General features: G+C 38.3%; 1 protein-coding gene across 4 annotated transcripts in view; it reads right to left on the bottom strand.

Moving 5' to 3' along the window:
• The window catches only part of adgrb3 (adhesion G protein-coupled receptor B3), a 137,096-nt gene that overhangs the window by 58,512 nt on the left and 58,922 nt on the right, over positions 1-19,662 (bottom strand). For 2 of the 4 annotated variants that reach the window (XM_043255731.1, XM_043255730.1), the window contains exons 3-9: positions 16,976-17,086; positions 13,711-13,872; positions 10,634-10,798; positions 8,139-8,303; positions 3,151-3,315; positions 2,387-2,488; positions 363-469 (exon numbers count right to left, since the gene is read on the bottom strand). In XM_043255731.1, the coding sequence (XP_043111666.1) occupies positions 363-469; positions 2,387-2,488; positions 3,151-3,315; positions 8,139-8,303; positions 10,634-10,798; positions 13,711-13,872; positions 16,976-17,086 (977 nt within the window). The remainder of the gene's footprint in view (positions 1-362; positions 470-2,386; positions 2,489-3,150; positions 3,316-8,138; positions 8,304-10,633; positions 10,799-13,710; positions 13,873-16,975; positions 17,087-19,662) is intronic. The other 2 variants (XM_043255732.1, XM_043255733.1) reach the window with 2 other exon arrangements.

Below are 19,662 nucleotides of genomic sequence, written 5' to 3'. Positions count from 1 at the left end.
ACACAAAGTCTTGCATTTGAGAAGGACTGAGATAAGAGGAAGCTGAAAACAAAAAGTGCGAAAATCATTCATTCGTGTCGAGCAGGTGCGCTCCCAGAAAAAGCTGGAACAACCATCTCCAAGATTTTACAGGAAATTAGAGCGAGTCTTCCATTAAAGCAGGGTCTCGAAAAACTGCAATACTAGCGGTTTAATTTGCCTTTCCGATGATAGCAGTTTATCTTGCAGACCTGCGTGGTGGTCTGGGGTGCCGGGTGGGGAGGTACGGGTGGAAATAGTTTGGGTGATCGTGACGACTGCAGGGGTAATTTATGGCACGTCACAAACAGAAGCAGAGCGCAGGAAGCTGACTTTGCACCTACTGATTGCTGCAAGTATCTGTATTCATTTGCAATGCATCGAGCGTAGCTGGGTTGCTCCCAGTAGGCCACCCCGCGGTGATCCAGTGAGCAGCGTCGACTAGTGGTGCCTGCAAAGAAGGAGGAGGGAGAAAAGAGAGATACAGAGAGGGTTATACTTGTTCTTGTAAGTCTTTTTTTCCTTTTTCATTCCACCTGCCAGCCCACACATCTTTCAGCGCGAGGATAAAAGCGGCAGCCTTCATCATCAACTAGATGCAGCGGTTGCCAGATCACATGCGCCTCACATGTGCCACTGCAGTATATGTGCGAACAAAACCAAACTGTAATTACGCTCTTTAAAGAACCAGTCGTAATTCCCACTCGCAGAATGACGATGTTAACCGACGCCAGCTGTCATGCACCAATTTTTTGGTTTTTGACGACTGCGAACCGAACCCTGCAACCCGAGATATCAACAAGACTGCCGCCCACGCTTGGGAGCGAATAAACAAATGCACAAAATTCCTCGCCTCCAATCCGTCAGAGCGTGTCCTACACGTATCGTCTCGCATTAAAGACGCGTCCTTGCCTTTGGAACAACCTCGCCACACCCACCCGCACCCCTCTACCACACACGTCTTATCTGCTCTCGTTCCAACGCCTGCTACCCAGCCAGCAGCAAACACACTCGGCCCACCTGAGACGCAGCTGCAGCCAGCCGCCTGCCCTCGAGCTGAGGCATCCAAGCAGGGACATCCAGCCCACAGATCACGGAAAACTCCCACTGAGCCGGATCAAAGCGGGCGTTCTTAGAACTCGCCATTAAAACGCATGCCGCCACTGAGGGGCCTAACCAGATTTGATCTCAGACAGACATGCGAAGATCACACGAATCCTTTTCCGATCTGTGCGTGTGCGCACGAAATAGGACAACGCAAATGTGAAAACTTAACATCCTGCATGTTTTATCGCCAATCGTTCTTAATTAATCATTCCATAAAAGCTTCAGCTACTTCCAACTGTTTGATTTTTGTTGCTTTCATTCGTTTTTGTTGGAGTTTAATTTAATTCCAGCCTCATAATGAATGAAGATTTTCCAACATTTCATGCTGCTGGCGTCAGATCCCACTCCAGTGCTTTTGCACGACCTGAAATTTCAACGTGGGTTATGTGGAAAACAAACAATGTAAATCTAACTAATTCCACCCACAGGTTGATACACTGTCTCTTTTATGTATAAATGATATAATTAAATGTTCTCAATCCAAAATAAAAAAAATAAAAAAATACAAAAGTACACACGGGCCTATAGCGGCAGTCCACCCACATATTGAAATATATCCACAAAAGACATTAATCCATCTTTACACGCAGTAGCAGTCAGCATTTGCTCGCCTATTTCTAGTTATACCGGACGGTTCGCTGTTATCTCTGGGTCTGTGCTGCCTGCATTATTTTTTCTTCAGCACCTGCTCTTTCAAGGACACTGTAGTGGCGTTGCGGAGCATCTTCACAACAGGAGATAGCAGGAGGTTACAGAAGCTTGGTACAGCACCTTCTGCCATTTTCAGACCACAATCAGTAAGACACACCTCAGACCGGTCCGAGGAGAAAGAGAGAGAACGAAAAAGGCTACACCTCTAAATTATATCTCAAAGATGGGAAAATGGTTTCTCTCGTTTTTATATTTTCTCCCTTTACGCTGCAGAAAGCGGCCTCGCAAAGATGTTGACAAAACGCTGGAGGGTTCAATGGTATGCAAATGACAAAAATCTCTAGGTACACACGGCATAAGCCATTTAAAGGCAGTCGCAGCAGTGCTGAACATACTAGTGAGAAACATTTGTCATCGTAGCCTTCAGAATTTATGAATAATTTCAACATCATTGAAATAAATGCACTGCAAAAGAAAAGCCGCACAAAAAACATAAGCTGTGCTCTTTTTCTTTCTTTTGAAAGCATCTGTGACTCTATTCTATTCTTCCTTTGTGTCTTTGTGTTTGGCTGAGTGCTCTTCAACCACTGACTGTCGTGGCTTTTCTTACCCGTGGCGTTGGGAGGACACCTGTTGAAGGCCAGTTCCCCAGAGGGAGTTCTTCTCCACAGCATGGACACAGCATAATCCTCCGGGCATATTTCATAAGGAGCTATGGTTCAGGAAAAAAATGTACACACACTTTTAAAATAAATGTTATAAATAAATAAATATTACAAATAATAATGTCACTCATCAATATATAAATTGCACAATTTGTGGGTCATATAATATATATATATAATGCACAGATACAATTATAAATGTTAGTAATAAAATGTTTTTTAAAAATATTTTACATGATCTCTTTATGACTGGAAATCATAAATCAATGGCCATACTTAAAAATGTTCCATCAGTTCAAATGCAAAACTAATTTTAAACATTTGAGATTATGATTAATTCAGTCAACAATACCAGTTTCTATAACTGTCCTTGTAACATACCTTAATGTGTGTGAAAATGCATGTGTATGTGTAAACATAAAGCACTGTTTCCATGGAGACTGTTTCTAATAGATGAGAATAGCATGACATCATTTATGTGACATTAAATATCCATTACTGGTCAAAATTGTGTTGACCATTCCTCGCTGGAAAATACAATTATGGTATAGGTTCATTACTTCTCACACAAATAATGACCCAGTGCAAAAAAATGGACATGGATTTCTGAACGGAAAAGATAATTATCCCTGCATCCGTCTCTCATTCACCCCCTTTCTGCCCGTTCTGACATAATTGACTCTTGGGGCTCAATTATTCGCAGTGTTACCTGGGCAACGCTGCTCGCTGCATCTGCGGACCTCCTCCCCGCTGCCTTCGCATGGCTGCCCCGTGACCGCCAGCCCCTGGCAAACCCGTACCCTCCGCTGCCAGCCACCGTCACAGGACTTAGAGCACCCACTCCATGGAGCCCAAGCGTTCCACTGTCCGTTAGCTGAAAGACAGATACAAGGGTAAAAAAAAACTGAAAAAATGGGGAAAATTTTATTATTCAAATGTTTTACCACCATTTGCCTTTAGTACAGCTTCCAACCTTCTTAGAACAGATTCACACAACTTTTAAATAGCCTCCAGTGGAAAGCCATCTATCGCAACAAATGGCAGCTACTTCTGAAACGCTGATGGAGGCAATCGGCTTATTACTTTTCTCTCCAAAACTGGCCACATTCATTTTTGTAATGTTCAAGTAAGGAATTGGGATGCACAGGGTAGATGTTGGCTGAAGTTCAGCCCGGTCCTCCAACTGTGCAGATTTTTTGATCATGATAGTATTTTTGCATTGGTGTCTTTGATTAAAGTTTTTGCGAATGTAGCTCTTTCATGAACGCTGAATTTTGTGGAAACAGGTTCTTCTCGGTGAACATCGAGTTTTGCTGTGACTTTGCATCAATAGTTATGTGCCAAAGGCCCCTATCATTCACTTTCACTCCATTGGTTTTCGCCCATTATTCTACTTTCCTGAAGTATCCTGAAATGCTTTTTGTACTCATTTAAAAATGTAAAGAATTGCTGTTCTTAAAACCCCAAATAATTGATCTGTTAAGGTTACAGATACACCTGCTAAACAGACTCCCATGATTTTCCCTTTTTGTAAGCCTCTTTAAGTTACCCATTTCATTCACGACTTGTACTAAACGCAGCTAAATACAACTTAAAGGGGGATACTTTAGCCAAAAGTGAAGTTCATTAATTCAGTCATCAATTCTCTCATTAATTACTCACCCATGTGTCATTCCGAACCTGTAAGACCTTCATCAATCTTTGGAACGCAAATTAAGATATCTTTAAGTAAATCAGAGAGTTTTCTGATGTACTTTTTACGGGTAAAGAAAACAAGAAGATGAATAACTTTCTTTTCTATGCACACAAAAAGTGAGGTGTCTTGTAGCTTCATAACGTAACAGCTGAAACACGGCTGACTATTTTAATGATTTTTTACTACCTTTCTGGGCCTTGAATGTCAGACAGCTGTCAAATTTAATCTAAAATATCATAATTAATGTCCTGAAGATGAACAAAAGACTTGGGTTTGGAACGAGATGACTGAATTGTCATTTTAAAATGAAATATCCCCTTAAACTACTTTGACATTCAATATAAAGATTACGCACTCAAAGAATACAGTCATAACATTTGTTTTTCCTGTTTTCATTGAAGCATACACAAACGATATTAACCCCTAAAATAATAGGAGTTACGTTTTTTGCCCAACCTCTATATGTAGATGGTTTGCGACTTTTTATTCTGTTCATTGTCTCTCACTCTTTTCACCGTTCAAACTCGATAACGACATTGCACCTTTATGTGGATGCGCACTCTTAAAAGTTATTCGAGCCATCTTCTGTGAAAGCTAAGGAATTACGAGAAGTACAGTGCGGAACATTATAAAACACACTCGTTTGCAAAGAAGGCTTTGGCGCATTAAAAACCATCCAGTTTCTTGTCATGTTGACATGCTCTAGAGGCCAGAGATGCAATAAAACTAGACTTTTGGCAGAATTCGCTCTTGATTTAATTAAAATCATTACCACGATACTTGCAATGATCGGATATTTGTCTCTGCTTTATGAGCGTGAGGGTGCCCTACAACTGGGATAATAATTTTCCTCACTTTGCCAGTCCTGAAACACATTTTATGGTAAAGTTTTAAAAGGCTTCGGGATGTTTTACGGGCATCTAATGAATGGAGTAAAATATTGTTTCTTGGCATTGGAAAGGGAGAAATGAAAAAAGACAGATGTTGCCCTCAGCTGTGCTATAAATCATGTGTGAGAGAGGACATGTTCACCTGTAAACTAGCATTCACCTGTGCTGAATGTACACTAGTGTTCAAGGACACATTTACATTAACATTTAGACTATGTGGAGGCAGCAGGAATGTTACTTTGAAATCAATAAATACAGTCAAATCATATAAAAGCACTGGTAGATACAGCATTTGACCTCTACGCAGCTTCATAAAAAAGCCTTTAATCAAGCCACCTCAATAAACGTGTCAAATAGTCCAGTTAAGAAAAAGGCTTAATACTGAAAATAAATATTCAACCGCTCAAAGGCAAACATTTCTCATCCTTAGTCTATCTGTTACTACATACGGAAAGCTTCTCTTAATTGACCTTCAGATACATAGTAAATAGCTACAAATGCTTGCAATGCTGAAGGCCATTTCCACCTTATATTGTTTATAATTGAAGGTAAATATGACCATTTCACATCATTTGGGATTTATTTCTTGTAGTTTTGATATTTTATCTCACATTTTCATCACAACTGCAATTGCATAGTTAAATACTGTACATGTAGATGCCTAATAAAGTAATGCCTAATAAAGCAGAGTTTGTGAGCACAGTGCTGCTTTACCGGAGAAACCACTATTTTAAGTGTGAGGGGAATATGATAACATTTTATTTTGACATCAACATGGGACTCGTTTTGAACACAACTCGTTTCAGTGACAATAGAGACAACAACTTTATACGCGTGCACATTCAGATTTATTACTTTGCAGGATATTTTCATTCACTTAGAGCTGCGATACACACTGCATGAAAGGTCATTTTCAAAAATTCATAACAAGGGCACTTTAAATGTCACTTTCGATTAAATTTTGAATGTTTTGCCAATAAATATACTTCAACTGAAATATATAAAAAATATTTACCCTTTTTGATGCAAAATATAAACAGTCTTCATCCGTTTTTTAAACAACAAATACTACAGACATTGCTGTGAATTCCTTGAATATGTCATGTCTAGATTATTATAATTCTTTACTTTTTGGTCTCGCTTCAAAACTCTTACACAAGCTGCAGTTGGTACAGAATTCAGCTGCACTAATTATTACTAGAGAGCAGAGCATTTTTCACCTGTTCTTTGCCATCTGCATTGGCTTCCTGTCAAATACCGTATCAGCTTCAAAATTTTAATCTTGCTCATTCTTATCTTTCTTTTTGAAATTTACACACCTGCACATACCTTGAGATCCTCTTCATCTGCTCTTCTGAATCAACTATGTATTAATTAGACCAGTTATGCTGACACTTATTCGTGGAACGTTCTTCGGCAGGCTATCTGAAATAGCTGAAGTTTTCAAACTATTAAATCTCATTTTACAACCTGTTTATTTAAACAGTCTTATATTTCTGAATGCTGATTTATTTTGACTGTTTCTTGTTTTGTACGGACCTTTGGTTGAACCTTTTTTTCGATTAATTAATTTAATAGTTTTGAATTGAGTTTTCACATTGCGTGCCTCAAAAATTATATACTTTTAAAATTAAATTGGCAGATTTCTCACAGTTTGGATTTTTTTTCTAGCTCAAATTTTCGCCTCATATGTCAGAACTCCATAGTTAAAAAATATATTACAAGGAAAATGCACGCAATTCAGCATTTAAATATTATTTTTACCAACATTACACTTGGTTATATTTAAAATGCTGAACATTTTTTTATCAAAATAAGTGAACTGAAATATATAGAAATAACATATAGACATTTCAGATGTAAAAAATAAATATTGATGTGACATTAAATTTTTACCAGTCCCATACAAACAAAACATCTTTTATTTTACCTTTGATGCTACAGCATATTGCATATCTCGCCTTGTAAGCAGCTTCAAACTCTCAGAGAATTTCTGTTATCATGAACCATGTAGAGCAAGAGTCTTACAGCTTACAAGCATCATGCTGAGGGGCCCCAGTGTGTTTTAAAGAACTACCTGCCAGGCATACTGAGTATGCGCTCTTAAGCAAGACATACCACTATCAACACAGACTTAAACTAATGCTCGACATACAGTATATAGAAGAGATATCTTGACTGCTGATGTGATATCATACTGTAGTTAGCCTGGGGTTCAAAGAAATCAAAGTTCTATGGCCTTTTTATTTCCATATCTGTTGTTTATTTTATAGGTAACTTAATTTTAGGGTCTCTTTACTAGCTACTTATTAGCATGCATATTACTAGAATATTAGCTATTTATTAGTAGTAATTAAGCACATATTAACACCTATTGTACATGACCTTATTCTACATCCCTATTCCAAAACAATGCCTAAACAACAGCCTTATTATTAATAAACAGCAAATTAGGAATTTATTGAGAGAAAAGTTGTAGTTAATAGTGAATAAGCGTTCCTCATTCTAAAGTGTTACCATGTTATAAAATACTTTTTTTTTAAGTGAGTACACACATTTTTTTAGCAAATGCATGAATTTGATTTCTGGAACAATAAAATAAAAGTATTGATCTCATCCAGTTCACAATAGCATAATTAGATTCATATTCACAAATAATAGCTACAATGCCAATAACCTTATTTGATTATCATGATTTCAGTTTATGAATTTCTGAAATTTGTAGATGTGAAATGCCTGTGACGCATAAACTATATGATATTAAAACTCCATAATGTGTATATATATATATATATATATATATATATATATATATATATATATATATATATTATTAGAGAGAGAGAGAGAGAGAGAGATTATATATATATATATATATAACCCTACCTTTTTAATCAAAATTTATATGTATTCACTGCAGCACTCTATAATAAAAGTGATCATCAAAAAATTCATGGGGTCATTAAAACTGTCTTACTGCTAAAAGATATTTCTCGTTTTTCCTTTTTGGATATCCCAGCGAGAGATGGCCGCTTCAAAGATACTGCATAAAAAATATTCACCTAGATTTCCCTTCGAGTTAATGAGATGTAGAAGGAACCTGAGCCGTACCTGTGCATTCAGGGTTGGAGCATTCTCTGCTCTCCGCCCAATGTCCTCTGCACTCAGATCCCCCATGAGCAGCCGCTGAGCACTGCCTCTTCCGCTGTTGCGTTCCATTGGCACAGGTCACTGAGCAATCGCTCCATGCACTCCACTCCTGCCACTGCCCGTCCACTGAGGGCGCCCATGCAGAACGCAAAAACAGCATCCCAAAAGGAGAAAAGAAATATTGCAGAGAGAAGTAAGTTTCCTGAGCTGGCTTTGAAACATTTAGATTTAGTATCTACTGATTAAGATAAAATCCCCTGCCATATTTTTCTCCTAATATAATGTGTAATTTCTGTGCCACTACTGGTACTAAATGGAATTGCAACCACTTATCTGGTGCTATTTAGCATAACGCCTACTCAAATAATAGAGCATGCTGCTTGCAACAGGTCATGGATTTTAATGCATTAATGTATACCTTTCGGTGCAAGTTGCTGTGGGTAAAAGCTTTTGCCATATGCATAAATGTTTGAAAACTTTAGCAGTGCTTTAGTATTTAATTTGCATAGGCGCAATTACTATTCTGTGCAATGGGGCATGTGATTTTGGACAAAAAATGGGTAAGCCATTTTAGCACTCGTTCAGGACACCTTAACAACCTCACAGCAAAATGAGCACCTAAAGAATTACACAGCAATGCTCTGGAAACCACCTACAACAATCTTGCATCACGGTGGAACCTTCTGTCCTGGTAAGAACCATTCATATTTGCTAAATGCTATAATCGAGTTACCTGGAATTCTGTTTGGAACAGAAATGACACATTTCACCTTTCAAGGTTGACTTTCTCATACATGGAACATTTGCTCCTATATAATTTCTGCTAGTATTGAAAAATTCACAATTATTGGAACACGAGTGCTTCAATTAGAATGTAATCAGGATCAGGACAGGTATGATATATGAAACAGAGAGAGAGAGAAGAAAAAAAGATCACATACATTTGGAATTAGGGCTACTGTCAGCCTGAATAACCCCATTAGCCCCAGGGAAAGAGGTAATAATACTGCCTGAGTGCCTTAGATAGCTCACTAACTAGCCAACATGACCCAGTAAAAGCTACTCCTATAGTGAACATTCTGGTCTTGTAATGTGTTCCACTCTGAATCCAGAAGAAAATTGTTGAAAACGTTGGAGGCTTTTCATCACACGTGAGCTCTGAGGTCAGCTTTAAAAGACTTAGACCAAAATATGCAAGGCAGAATTTGGCAACAGCACAAGCTCTGGGTGAGCTCATGCTACAAAACACAACACAGGGGTGTAAAGAGGGGCTAATTGCTTCTTTTTGCTGAATGGGACGAGACTTTTAAAGCATGAGACCAACAAAGCTAACCAAGATTAGACAATGTGTTACAGTACTTACCCATCTACAGTGTATAGAAACTCTAAGTGGCTATCATTCACAGGCAATTGTGCTTATGTGATTTTTACTTCATCTCTCCGGTAGGTCTAAAGCGGTGTTTCTCTCAGTCTTGCGGGCTTTATTGCACGCCACACGTGGCTGCTTTCGACATGCCAAGAAGCCTTGTGAGCGCATCCATTCCCTCTCTGTCCCACGTAATAAACTATTCCGTAATTGATCCTGTAATGTTCCACCGCTGGCAGCTGCTGCTTACTCCCCAGAGCCACCTCCATGTGAGATGAGCTTTGATTCTTTATAGACGGGATCAAACATTGAGGGGCTTCCATGTCAGGCCTAATTCCACCAAATCATTCTCAGAGGACGGTGGCTCACAACCGCATCCAAATTAGTGGAGTGGTCTTCAATTTACAACAAAATTGATTACGGTTAGAGAACGGCTAGAAAAGCAAGAGGCTCGGGGGACACAAAGGGAATGACGCGGTACAGATGAGAGATGAGCTGAGAAAAGAAGTGAAGACAAAGACAAGAGGAGAAGAAACAAGGCTAAGATTTGGGAGAAGAGAAGAGAAGAGAAGAGAAGAGAAGAGAAGAGAAGAGAAGAGAAGAGAAGAGAAGAGAAGAGAAGAGAAGAGAAGAGAAGAGAAGAGAAGAGGTGAAACAAAAAGTTAACAGGAGATAACAGAGGAGAAGCGAACTGAAGAGGGATGAAAAGATATGAGATGAAACGAGAAACGACAAGCACAGCGAGGATGAGACAAAATGAGATGAGAAGGGACAAGATAAGAAGAGAAGAGCACAAATGAGACATGAAAGAGAAAAGAGGACAAGGTCAAAGGTAAAGCAAAGGAAGATAACAGAGGAGAATACAAACCCTACAAGACAAGAAAAATGCAAGAAGAAGAACACAGCACAGACAAGATGAGACAAAATGAGATGAGAAGAGGGGGCAGATGATATAACAGAAGAGAAGATAACAACACAGAATGGAACAGAAAGTTAGAGACACGAGGAGAAAAGGAACAAGAGAACAGAGAAGGTGAGGCGAGACGAGACGTGAGGACGGGAGAAAGCAGCGCATCTGAAGAGCACAGACCTGGGCAGAGGGCAATGTTGCAGAGTTTGCTCTGGGTCTCGGGTCCCTCACACGCTCTTCCTCCGTGCTGGGGTGGAGTGCACATCCGAGTGCGGGTGCGATGACCCCTCCCACAGGTGAAAGAGCACAAGCTCCACGGAGACCACTCTTCCCACACACCGTGCACTGCCAACAGAGGACAAGAGTTAAGACACATACACACACCCCCACACGCAGCAGCCTCATTCAAATGCAGCAGTGAAACACCTCCAGCACAGACTCAGCGAGCCTGTTTATCAACAGCTGTTACACAGCCGCAATGAATCAAAACAACTGCATCATTTCCCCTTTTCTTTACAATTTACCTTTCTCAATCCCATACCACTCCACCCCCATCCCGAGCACCACGGCTGATGACATTCTTTTGTCTTAGCGTGATGAAAGACGCGCCGGGAGGGCTGCCGCAGCTGCGCTGAATTCGTCTCGGCTCTCTTAGCGTACTTATCAAAGTCCCAGGTGTGTGTTCTGCGCCCGCACTTACTGGGGCTTAATCCAGTCATCAGTGTCAAGACTGCTGGGCACCGTTTCCCCTCCAAACGTCAAATCCCCCTCTCTAATGCTCTTACTGTATAATGAAAACTCCAATCCCACTCAAAGAGCATTAATTAAAAACAAACTCTCGTTGAAGCACTCATGGAAAGCCGGCCCTTGCAAAAACCAGCTCAATGACTTTGCCATTAACAGGAAGCTTTTTTACTTGCTGTTGGACTCTCATCTATAAGGGGATAAGAGGTGATGTCACCAAACATATGCCTTTTTTTGTTACTTTATTTAGATGAGACTATTTAGACCAGATGAGAAGTTTTCAATAAGTGGGTTGTGAACTAAGAATATGTACTAAACACTAACTACATTGCGTAACTGCAATAGCAAAATAATTACCTATATATTTAACAGGTATGTATTTAATTTCTTTGAAGCAACCAAAGAAATGCATGCTTTTATTCTGCAAGGAGTTTCATATTATTGGTTTCCACATATTATTATTATTTCTGAAAGATCACGTGACACTGAAGACTGGAGTAAAATGCAACATTGTTTTTAATTGCAATATTATTTCATAATAATTCTGATATGACTGTATTTTAACCAATAAATGCAGCCTTGGTCGTTCCAACTTTGCCATCACAAAAATGTATTACATTCTAAAACTTTATAATAAAAAACATTTATTTTTAATTGTAAAAATATTTTACAATAACAATTCTTTATTTTTAATAAATAAATGCAGCCTTGGTGAGCATATATATTATTGATATTACTGACCAATAATGTACGTTTTTGATGTCCCCTCATCAATGAAAACCAAGAACAAAACTATCCAGGGCAAAATTACATTTAGCCAGCAAAAGCCATTTGTGGCTTTTCAAATAAACTGACCTATTTTCAACCCCTTATAAAACCAGTGCACTGTAAGATTTGCTTTAAAAGATGTCCATAGGAGAATGTGGATTAGCTGGGATGAGTTATGTCTTTCTTTTGAACTCTATACAGTGTATGCACTCAAATATATACTCTCCCAAACAATAGAACACATACTATAGTGTGATAGCCTTGTGTACTAGTACAAAACGTATACCCCTAATGCTTTTATTTTGCCGCATAACACAGTAAAATGATGTAAATAAGGGTTGCCCTCAAAAGAAAAGCAATGTTGTGCTCAATTAGGCTGCTGTCCAAGCTAGTCCAGAGGGGGAATAAATGGTTTTATTTGAGCATTCAAGAGACATGGTGGTCTTATTTCCAATCCCTTAAGCTCTGGTCTATCCTTATGTCATTTATATGTGCCTCCAAGCCATTTCCAACACCAAACTGATCTGAAAAGCTTTTTTTGTCTTGGTTTTGAAAAATTCTGCACTCAATGGCAAATGTGAACCCCATTTTTAATCTTGTATGCAAAAGGCAGCTCCATTAACGTTACTTAAATTTATGTTCGGGGAGGTTCATTAGCAACATACATAAATCCTTCCCTTGACTGTAAGCAAAAAGTGAAATTTCATAGCCGTTTTAGTGTCTTAGCTACTTTTATATAGCATAGTCAAAGATTACTGTTTCTAAACTAAATTATTAAAGCTTACAATAATGATTTCACTATGTAAAACTATGATAGCATGCGCTTCAATGAGATATGCCAGTATATTTTTCATAGCGTAGGGAAAGGCTTTGTATCTATAATGCTGTGTAAACCACATTGATTTAGCCATATAAAAGTCCTAAAAGAGCTGAATTGCCATTTTTAGAGCTAATGGTGTAAACAAAACAAGTCTCTTTTCATGCCCTTTTACTTAAAATAAAAATCCAGTTAGCTTGTGACATAAGTTCAATGCTGCTGAGGTAACATGTAAACAGCATTAATTTACCGATACCAAAAGTCCTAAAAGAGCTGAACTGCATTTTCAGAGCTGGCGATGAAGGGAAAAAACAAGCCTCTTTTCACGCCTTCTTACTTGAAATAAAAATTTGGTTAGCCGGTGACAGCAAGTTCAATGGTGCTGAAGTATCATTGAGCCCAACTCCATTAAGATGGCACCTCCGAAAATGATGAATTAAAGGTCGATACCTCCAGTAATTAAAGATTTTAAAACTAGAGGGTAATTTAGGTCGCTTTTCTGCCCACAGGGGAATAGATTAGTCTTTTTTCCCTTTTTTCTACGTTTTTCTTCAGCATGCACCAACAAACAATCTTCTGACATGTCTCGCTTTGAGCTTGATTAAGGTTTGTGTTGGAATTATATAAAACGCTCGGCTAAGTCATACATTGAGAAGAGGAACATGAAAAGAGTGACAAAAGAAAGAGAAAACTGCAGGAGCAAAACACACGACAAGATGAATGAGCAAATACACAACTGGAAAAAAAAAAAATCACACAAAGATCACTAATAATCATGAAAATAATAATAATAATAATACATTTAACATAAAAAATGTAATGCGAAGCAATGAAAGCAAATAAACAAATAATGACAGCAATTTTCTTGCCCTGAATGATGAAAGATACAGATTCTGAAGGACAGTCCAGTGTCTGGGACTAACACTACCTGGGCAGGGGGCAGTGTTATTGCACACCCTGGATTCTCTTAAAGGGCCGCTGCAGTGTGATCCGTAAGGTGAGACACATGTTCTTGTTCGCACCTGCGACCCTTGACCGCATGTAACTGAGCAAGAGCTCCACTGGGACCACTCCTCAGCACCAGGGTCACCTGTAGGAGAAGGGTGACACCAGTTAAAAGCAGTAACATGGTCATGTGACACCCCGAGGGGGTGGAGCCAGTAGGAGCAGGAGGGGCCTCACTAAGTTACACACTAAGAAGCCACAGTAAATCTTAAAGGCTCCAAGAGCAATCGGAACAAGCTCAAAAGGAGCATCTTATACAGTATATTGGATATGATCCTGCCTGAATAATTTTCAGGGCACAGCAGAAACGCCCGGTCCTGCTCATAGAGATCTACTTTTCTGCAGAGTTTAGCGAAAGCACACGTCATCGATTGAGATAAGCTTGGTTTAGATGAGTCTGGTTAGAGTTACAGCTAGGCTGCATCTAAAACTGGAAAAATGCTAACACAACGTCTACTAAGTTTTTTCATTTATTCAGAAATAGTCTCAAAAATTAGTCTTCATTTACCCACCGTCATGTCATTTCAAATTTCCATAACTTTCTTATGTTACACAGAACATTTCTTGTTCATTTGTTCATAAAATGTATTTCAGAATAATGCTTGAAATGACTCACTTTCACTGTATAGACAAACCCCCCCAGGTATCAGGTCTGAAATGACATGAGGGTAATAATTGCTGACCGAATTTTCATTTTTGAGTGAACTGTCCCCAATTATTTCTCACGATCCCCTGTGTGTGGTTGCTTAAAGGAATAAAAATGATGTCTGACAGAGCAACTGAAAGTTTAGTTTATAAATATAATTTATAACTTATATAGTTTAAAACGCACTTGCGATTTCATTTCAGCTGAGCATTAAATATTCATTAGATTATCTTTAAGCTCACTCGAATTTGTTCTAGATCATTAGACATGACATTATGGTGCGGTTTCAAACCGGTTTCCTTTGGAAGTACCTTCATACGGACGGGCTGTCTGTTAAATCACTGGCTGACGGGGAAGCAAGACATTTGTCTTTGGTTTCAGACAGCTAAACTCTGCAGGAAGGAAGATTTCCAGGAGCAAACCTGTCCTGGTATGGCCCATATATGACACTGGCATTAAATATAACACAATCAATTACATCGACAGATCACAATAAGAACCTTCACAATCCTGATTTATGAATGATTAATACATTTATGCATATCCAAAGCAGGATCATATCCATTTTACTGTGTGGCCACAAAATAGATATAATAACGGGAGCTTGTGTTATATTAGCATCCTAAAAAATACTAAGGTTTAACTTCATATTTATATTTTAAAATCATGCATGCAACCAATTAGATGAAATAAACTGAAAGGAAAAAAGGCAAACAAAACTAATAGATGAAATATATAAAATATGATCAACTATGCAGAATGCATGCAACATGGCTTCTAAAAGTTAGAGAATGATATTTGATGAGAGTTAGTTTTCTACTAACTACGGCTGCACAGAAGAACAGACCTCTGGCCCTCAGTCTAGACTGTGCTTCACTCTTTTTAGATCTCAGATCTTCTGGACTTATGCTAGAGCTTCTTGTCTCTTTGAAGCGAAATCAATTAGAATTGGAGATTGTCAAGAAAAAAAGGGGATGGTTTGCGTTTCCCCCAGCATATTCAGCAGATCACAGCAATTTTCGGCAGCGCTGGTCACATTTGAGAATCACTTGATGGAAGAGCTTTCTATGTCGAATCCAAACAATCAAAGCTGTTAGAAGTTCCATCTGATTATGGTTCTGAGCTGGAAACATTAAGATTTACCAACTGTAATGTCAATTCAATCACTGGCATTCTTTGCTGGCATTAGAATACATGATTGCTATATAAAGTTGTTATAATTGTTGGTTTAAAAGCATAGGCTGCTTTCTGGCAAAAACACATAGAACTTAGCTTTGTGTTTTATATCTGTTCACTAAATACTGCACTCTGTAATTCCCAATGAGCAATTGCATGGCCAGACCAAGCACTAATAAGACATTTGATTTTCAAAGAATTTGACACTGCCAAACATTTAATAAGCACGAAAACTGTCTCCCTACAAGCACATGTTATCAATATCCACAATATAACAATTGCCATGTGATGCTGAATAAAGGGATAGTATGCAAAGGAAGAAGTTTTAATATTAATATTACGTTTTCGTTTTTATTTTGCATTATTTTTAAGTCAAGTCTCGTTAAAACTGTTTAATGAGAATGCAATAATTTAGGTTTATATGCTCAAAATGTATGCAACGTTTTGGTTGCTTGTACACTCAAGTTAGTTTTGTTTGTGCTAACTTCCAGAGATTCCACTGGCAATGACCTTGGGGACATATGGGCAATTTCCTCTGCAATTCTCAGCGATTAGATTAGATTGAAAGGTGGATCAACTCTGGATGAAGTGGTACAACAACTCAGACAATCTGAAAATGAGAAACTAAATGCAGGATGAATGACATTCTGTTCAGAATTTCATTTATAAATGGAAATAAATAAACACATAAAAGACCGATTGGAATGGAAACAAGGTTGTTAAGGTTTAGTATGCACAATGATTTGCAACTTAAACGATATTAAGTGCTACACAAATGTCACAAATATACAAAAAGGTGCAAAACTTAAAACAAAGTAAGATGGCTGCTTAACGTCCCTCCCCGTAATAGCTACAGAGTTCATGCAGGAAACAAATAAATCAAAAAGGAAAAACAGAGAAATCAAAGCAAAGGAAAAGAAAGAGAAACATCTTCAGGTTTCTACAGGCCTTGTTTTTTTGGCACTTTAAAAGGTAATGTATCAGGGTTATTTCATCTCTAGACAGCTGGATAACCACAAATGTTTACTGTTAAATGTTAACCATTTAAATTGTCATGTAATTAATCTCATTTTTAACAAGTCTGGGTTATATTTATTGCTTTTAGTGGTTAAAAATGTCATAGAAATGGACTAAAACAAATAGAAACCAGAAGCCCAATTGAGAGCATGGTGTCAGTTTGAAGAAATGGCCAATTCTGTTGTTTTTCCTCAACGCTTTAACCAAGTGGAAGAGGGACAAAAAATAAATATGATAAATAAACATTGTCACTTAAAGGTGCAGTACAGAAGATAGCATGCAAGTGACTTAAGATGAAAATTAAGTTTAGTTTACATAGGAAAGGAAAGAAGCATAACTATTGTATTACCAGTTTGTGCCATAAATTTAGCAGATTCATCTCGCTCCTGTAGGCCCTTTGTGTCATGTACTGATCTTGGCCGCTGACTTTTTACAGTATGTTCTCCGATCATTCCATATTCTAGGGACAGAATAGAGGTTCATGAAAACTAGGCTTTGATACAAAATCTTCAGAAAGAGAGAGAGAAAAGGGAAAAAAAGAGCTTAGCACAATTCTGGAACGTAGAGGTGGCTCGCAGTACATGGCTTTAAAACAAAATAAAAGTATATCACACATGGACAGCTTTATTTAACTTGTCACTCTTGTCTTTTTAGCTTTAGCCTTTCTAGGAAAGCAAAGAACAGTGCACAGAACGGTTTATCAGTGGTGAGCCGGGAGTATTAATTGAGCTTAGAAGCACAGCTATGACACATAGAAACACATGCAAAATCAACTTACATTGGCTTTTTAACAAGACGTTGAATTAACCTCCACCCCTCCCCTCCCGAAAACAAACAGAAAAGAAAGGATAAAAAAAAAGAGAAAGGAAAATGTGTAAGCCATTGGAAAGCCACAGAGGAAGGAAGGGGAGGTGGCAGGGGAAGGGGGGTGTCATGGACATGCTAGATTGATCCACAGTGCCTGCAACAGATCCAGGCTTTTGGAATAATTAGTTAGTTAAGACCCAGAATTAGTAAAGGAATTATGTGCCGTTATATCTAACAGAATATCAAAAGATGAATTATCTCGCAATTGTATGCTAAGCTGTGTATCACTCGTTTTGGATTAATTACACTCTTTTCAGCACAACAATATGGCTAATTTCTCTTTGTTCTTATCGTAATCAATTAATTCATTAAAGCTGTTTTTTCAGAAACAAACAGTGTCCTCGCTACGAGCGGAATTGTTTCCCTTCCATGAAACTTCCTTCTATTTTTACTTGTCTCAATCCATGTATAAAACATCTTTAGGGGGATGCGTTCTTGTTTTTTCGATGCATGTTTCATAGATGGAGTTGAAACCGAGCAAAAGCAATAAGACACAGCCATGCTTCCATTGCTAATTGGGAATTACTTCACCGATGCGAGGTGTAAAAGAAGGCACGATGTCTTTTACTTCAACTTTGACACGAGAACGGAAACCTTGATGTTACAACAGCGAGAAGCAAGGGTTTGAGGTGAAAGGCTGTGTGTTTAAAAGCTATGCTGAGCATAATGCAGTTATGGAAGACTTCAGGCCTGCGGCTGCAAGGGCCATTTGGTCATACACATGTTTATGCCTCTGTCCTTGACCCAGGTGGGCCCAGAGCATTTCCCCACTCCCTTTCTGCTTTCTCCAGTTCAACTTAAAAAAAAAAAAAAAAAAAAAAAAAAGCAAACAAATTCAAAGCACTGCCTCGTCCATGCCCACAGAACATAACATACTGTATAAATTATAGCAAGGTCACACTGCAACATAAGTCACAAAAACATTGTTAGTGTGGGTGGCAAGGGGCTGTCCTCAAGCAACGCATTTTTATTTCTCTGACACAATGCCACACTGGAACCGCATTTGAAGACGTTACAAGTGGGAATGTGTGTAGGGACAACAAATAAGGAATTTTATACATTTTTCTGCTTCAGTCCTGGCATGTTCGCCCAAAAAATCTAATTTAGCTGAAAAAAGACGTAAATGAGTTCTTCACTGGAATAGATTTGGAGGAATTTAGCATTACATCAGGAATGGCTGGCAAACAGCTGATCTCCAAAAAGCTGATGAAACAGCACGACTCCAGCCGATCAGTTAACATCTTGTGAAGCGAACAATTGTGCGTTTATAATAAATCCATCATTAAGATGTTTTTAACTTCAAACCATTGCTTTTGGCTAAAAATACGAGCCCTCAATCCATTATACTCCAGTGAAAAAGTCATCTTGTCTAATAAGGAGAGAAATATGCACAGAGCAAGCACTGAAGTGAAAACAGCCCAAAACTGTTCTAAACAAATATGTGGGTGGATTTTGATGTGAAAGGGACAACAGTTGAGTTTTTCACTGGAGGAAGCTTTACTATGGATTATATAGACTCATATTTTGGACAGAAGCAACGCAGTATTTTTACCTCACAAGACATTTATTGATTGACTGGATTATAATGAATTTTTTGGACAACTGATGGCACCCATTCACTGCAAAAAAGATCCATTGGTGAACAAGTGATGTAATGTTAAAGTTCTTCATATCTTCATCTTGGATTTTTCCACTAATTTTCATTTTGGGTGAACTATTTGGCCCAAAAATGAACATCCTGCCATCATTTAATCATGTTATCCCAAATCCACACAGCTTTTTTTCTTCTGTGGAACACAAAAGGTTAAAATTGAATGAATACCAGCATTGCTGTGCTGTCAAGCTCTGAAATGAAAAAAGCATCATAAAAGTAACATAAGACGTCCATACGTCCATACATCTCCTGAGCTATATAGAAGATATCTGAAGTTTTCAGATACAGCTTTGTGTGGAGAACAGAATTAAATTTGAGTCATTTCTCACTGAAAATCACAACCCCTGCTAGCTCTCAAATCAAATATGACACCTTCTGATGCAGGGTTAAGAAATCTTGATGTCACTGGGTGCAACAAGGGAAGTCCATGAGTAAAAGATGAGAGCATTTCATTTTCGGGTGAACTATTGCTTTAATATGAATAGTTCAAAAAACGAACAAATAAGCATATAAAT

The sequence above is a fragment of the Puntigrus tetrazona genome, chromosome 13, assembly GCF_018831695.1.
Source record: "Puntigrus tetrazona isolate hp1 chromosome 13, ASM1883169v1, whole genome shotgun sequence".
Taxonomy (NCBI): domain Eukaryota; kingdom Metazoa; phylum Chordata; class Actinopteri; order Cypriniformes; family Cyprinidae; genus Puntigrus; species Puntigrus tetrazona.
The sequence above is the reverse complement of the archived record's forward strand: the minus strand, read 5'-3'. Positions and strand labels throughout refer to the sequence as shown.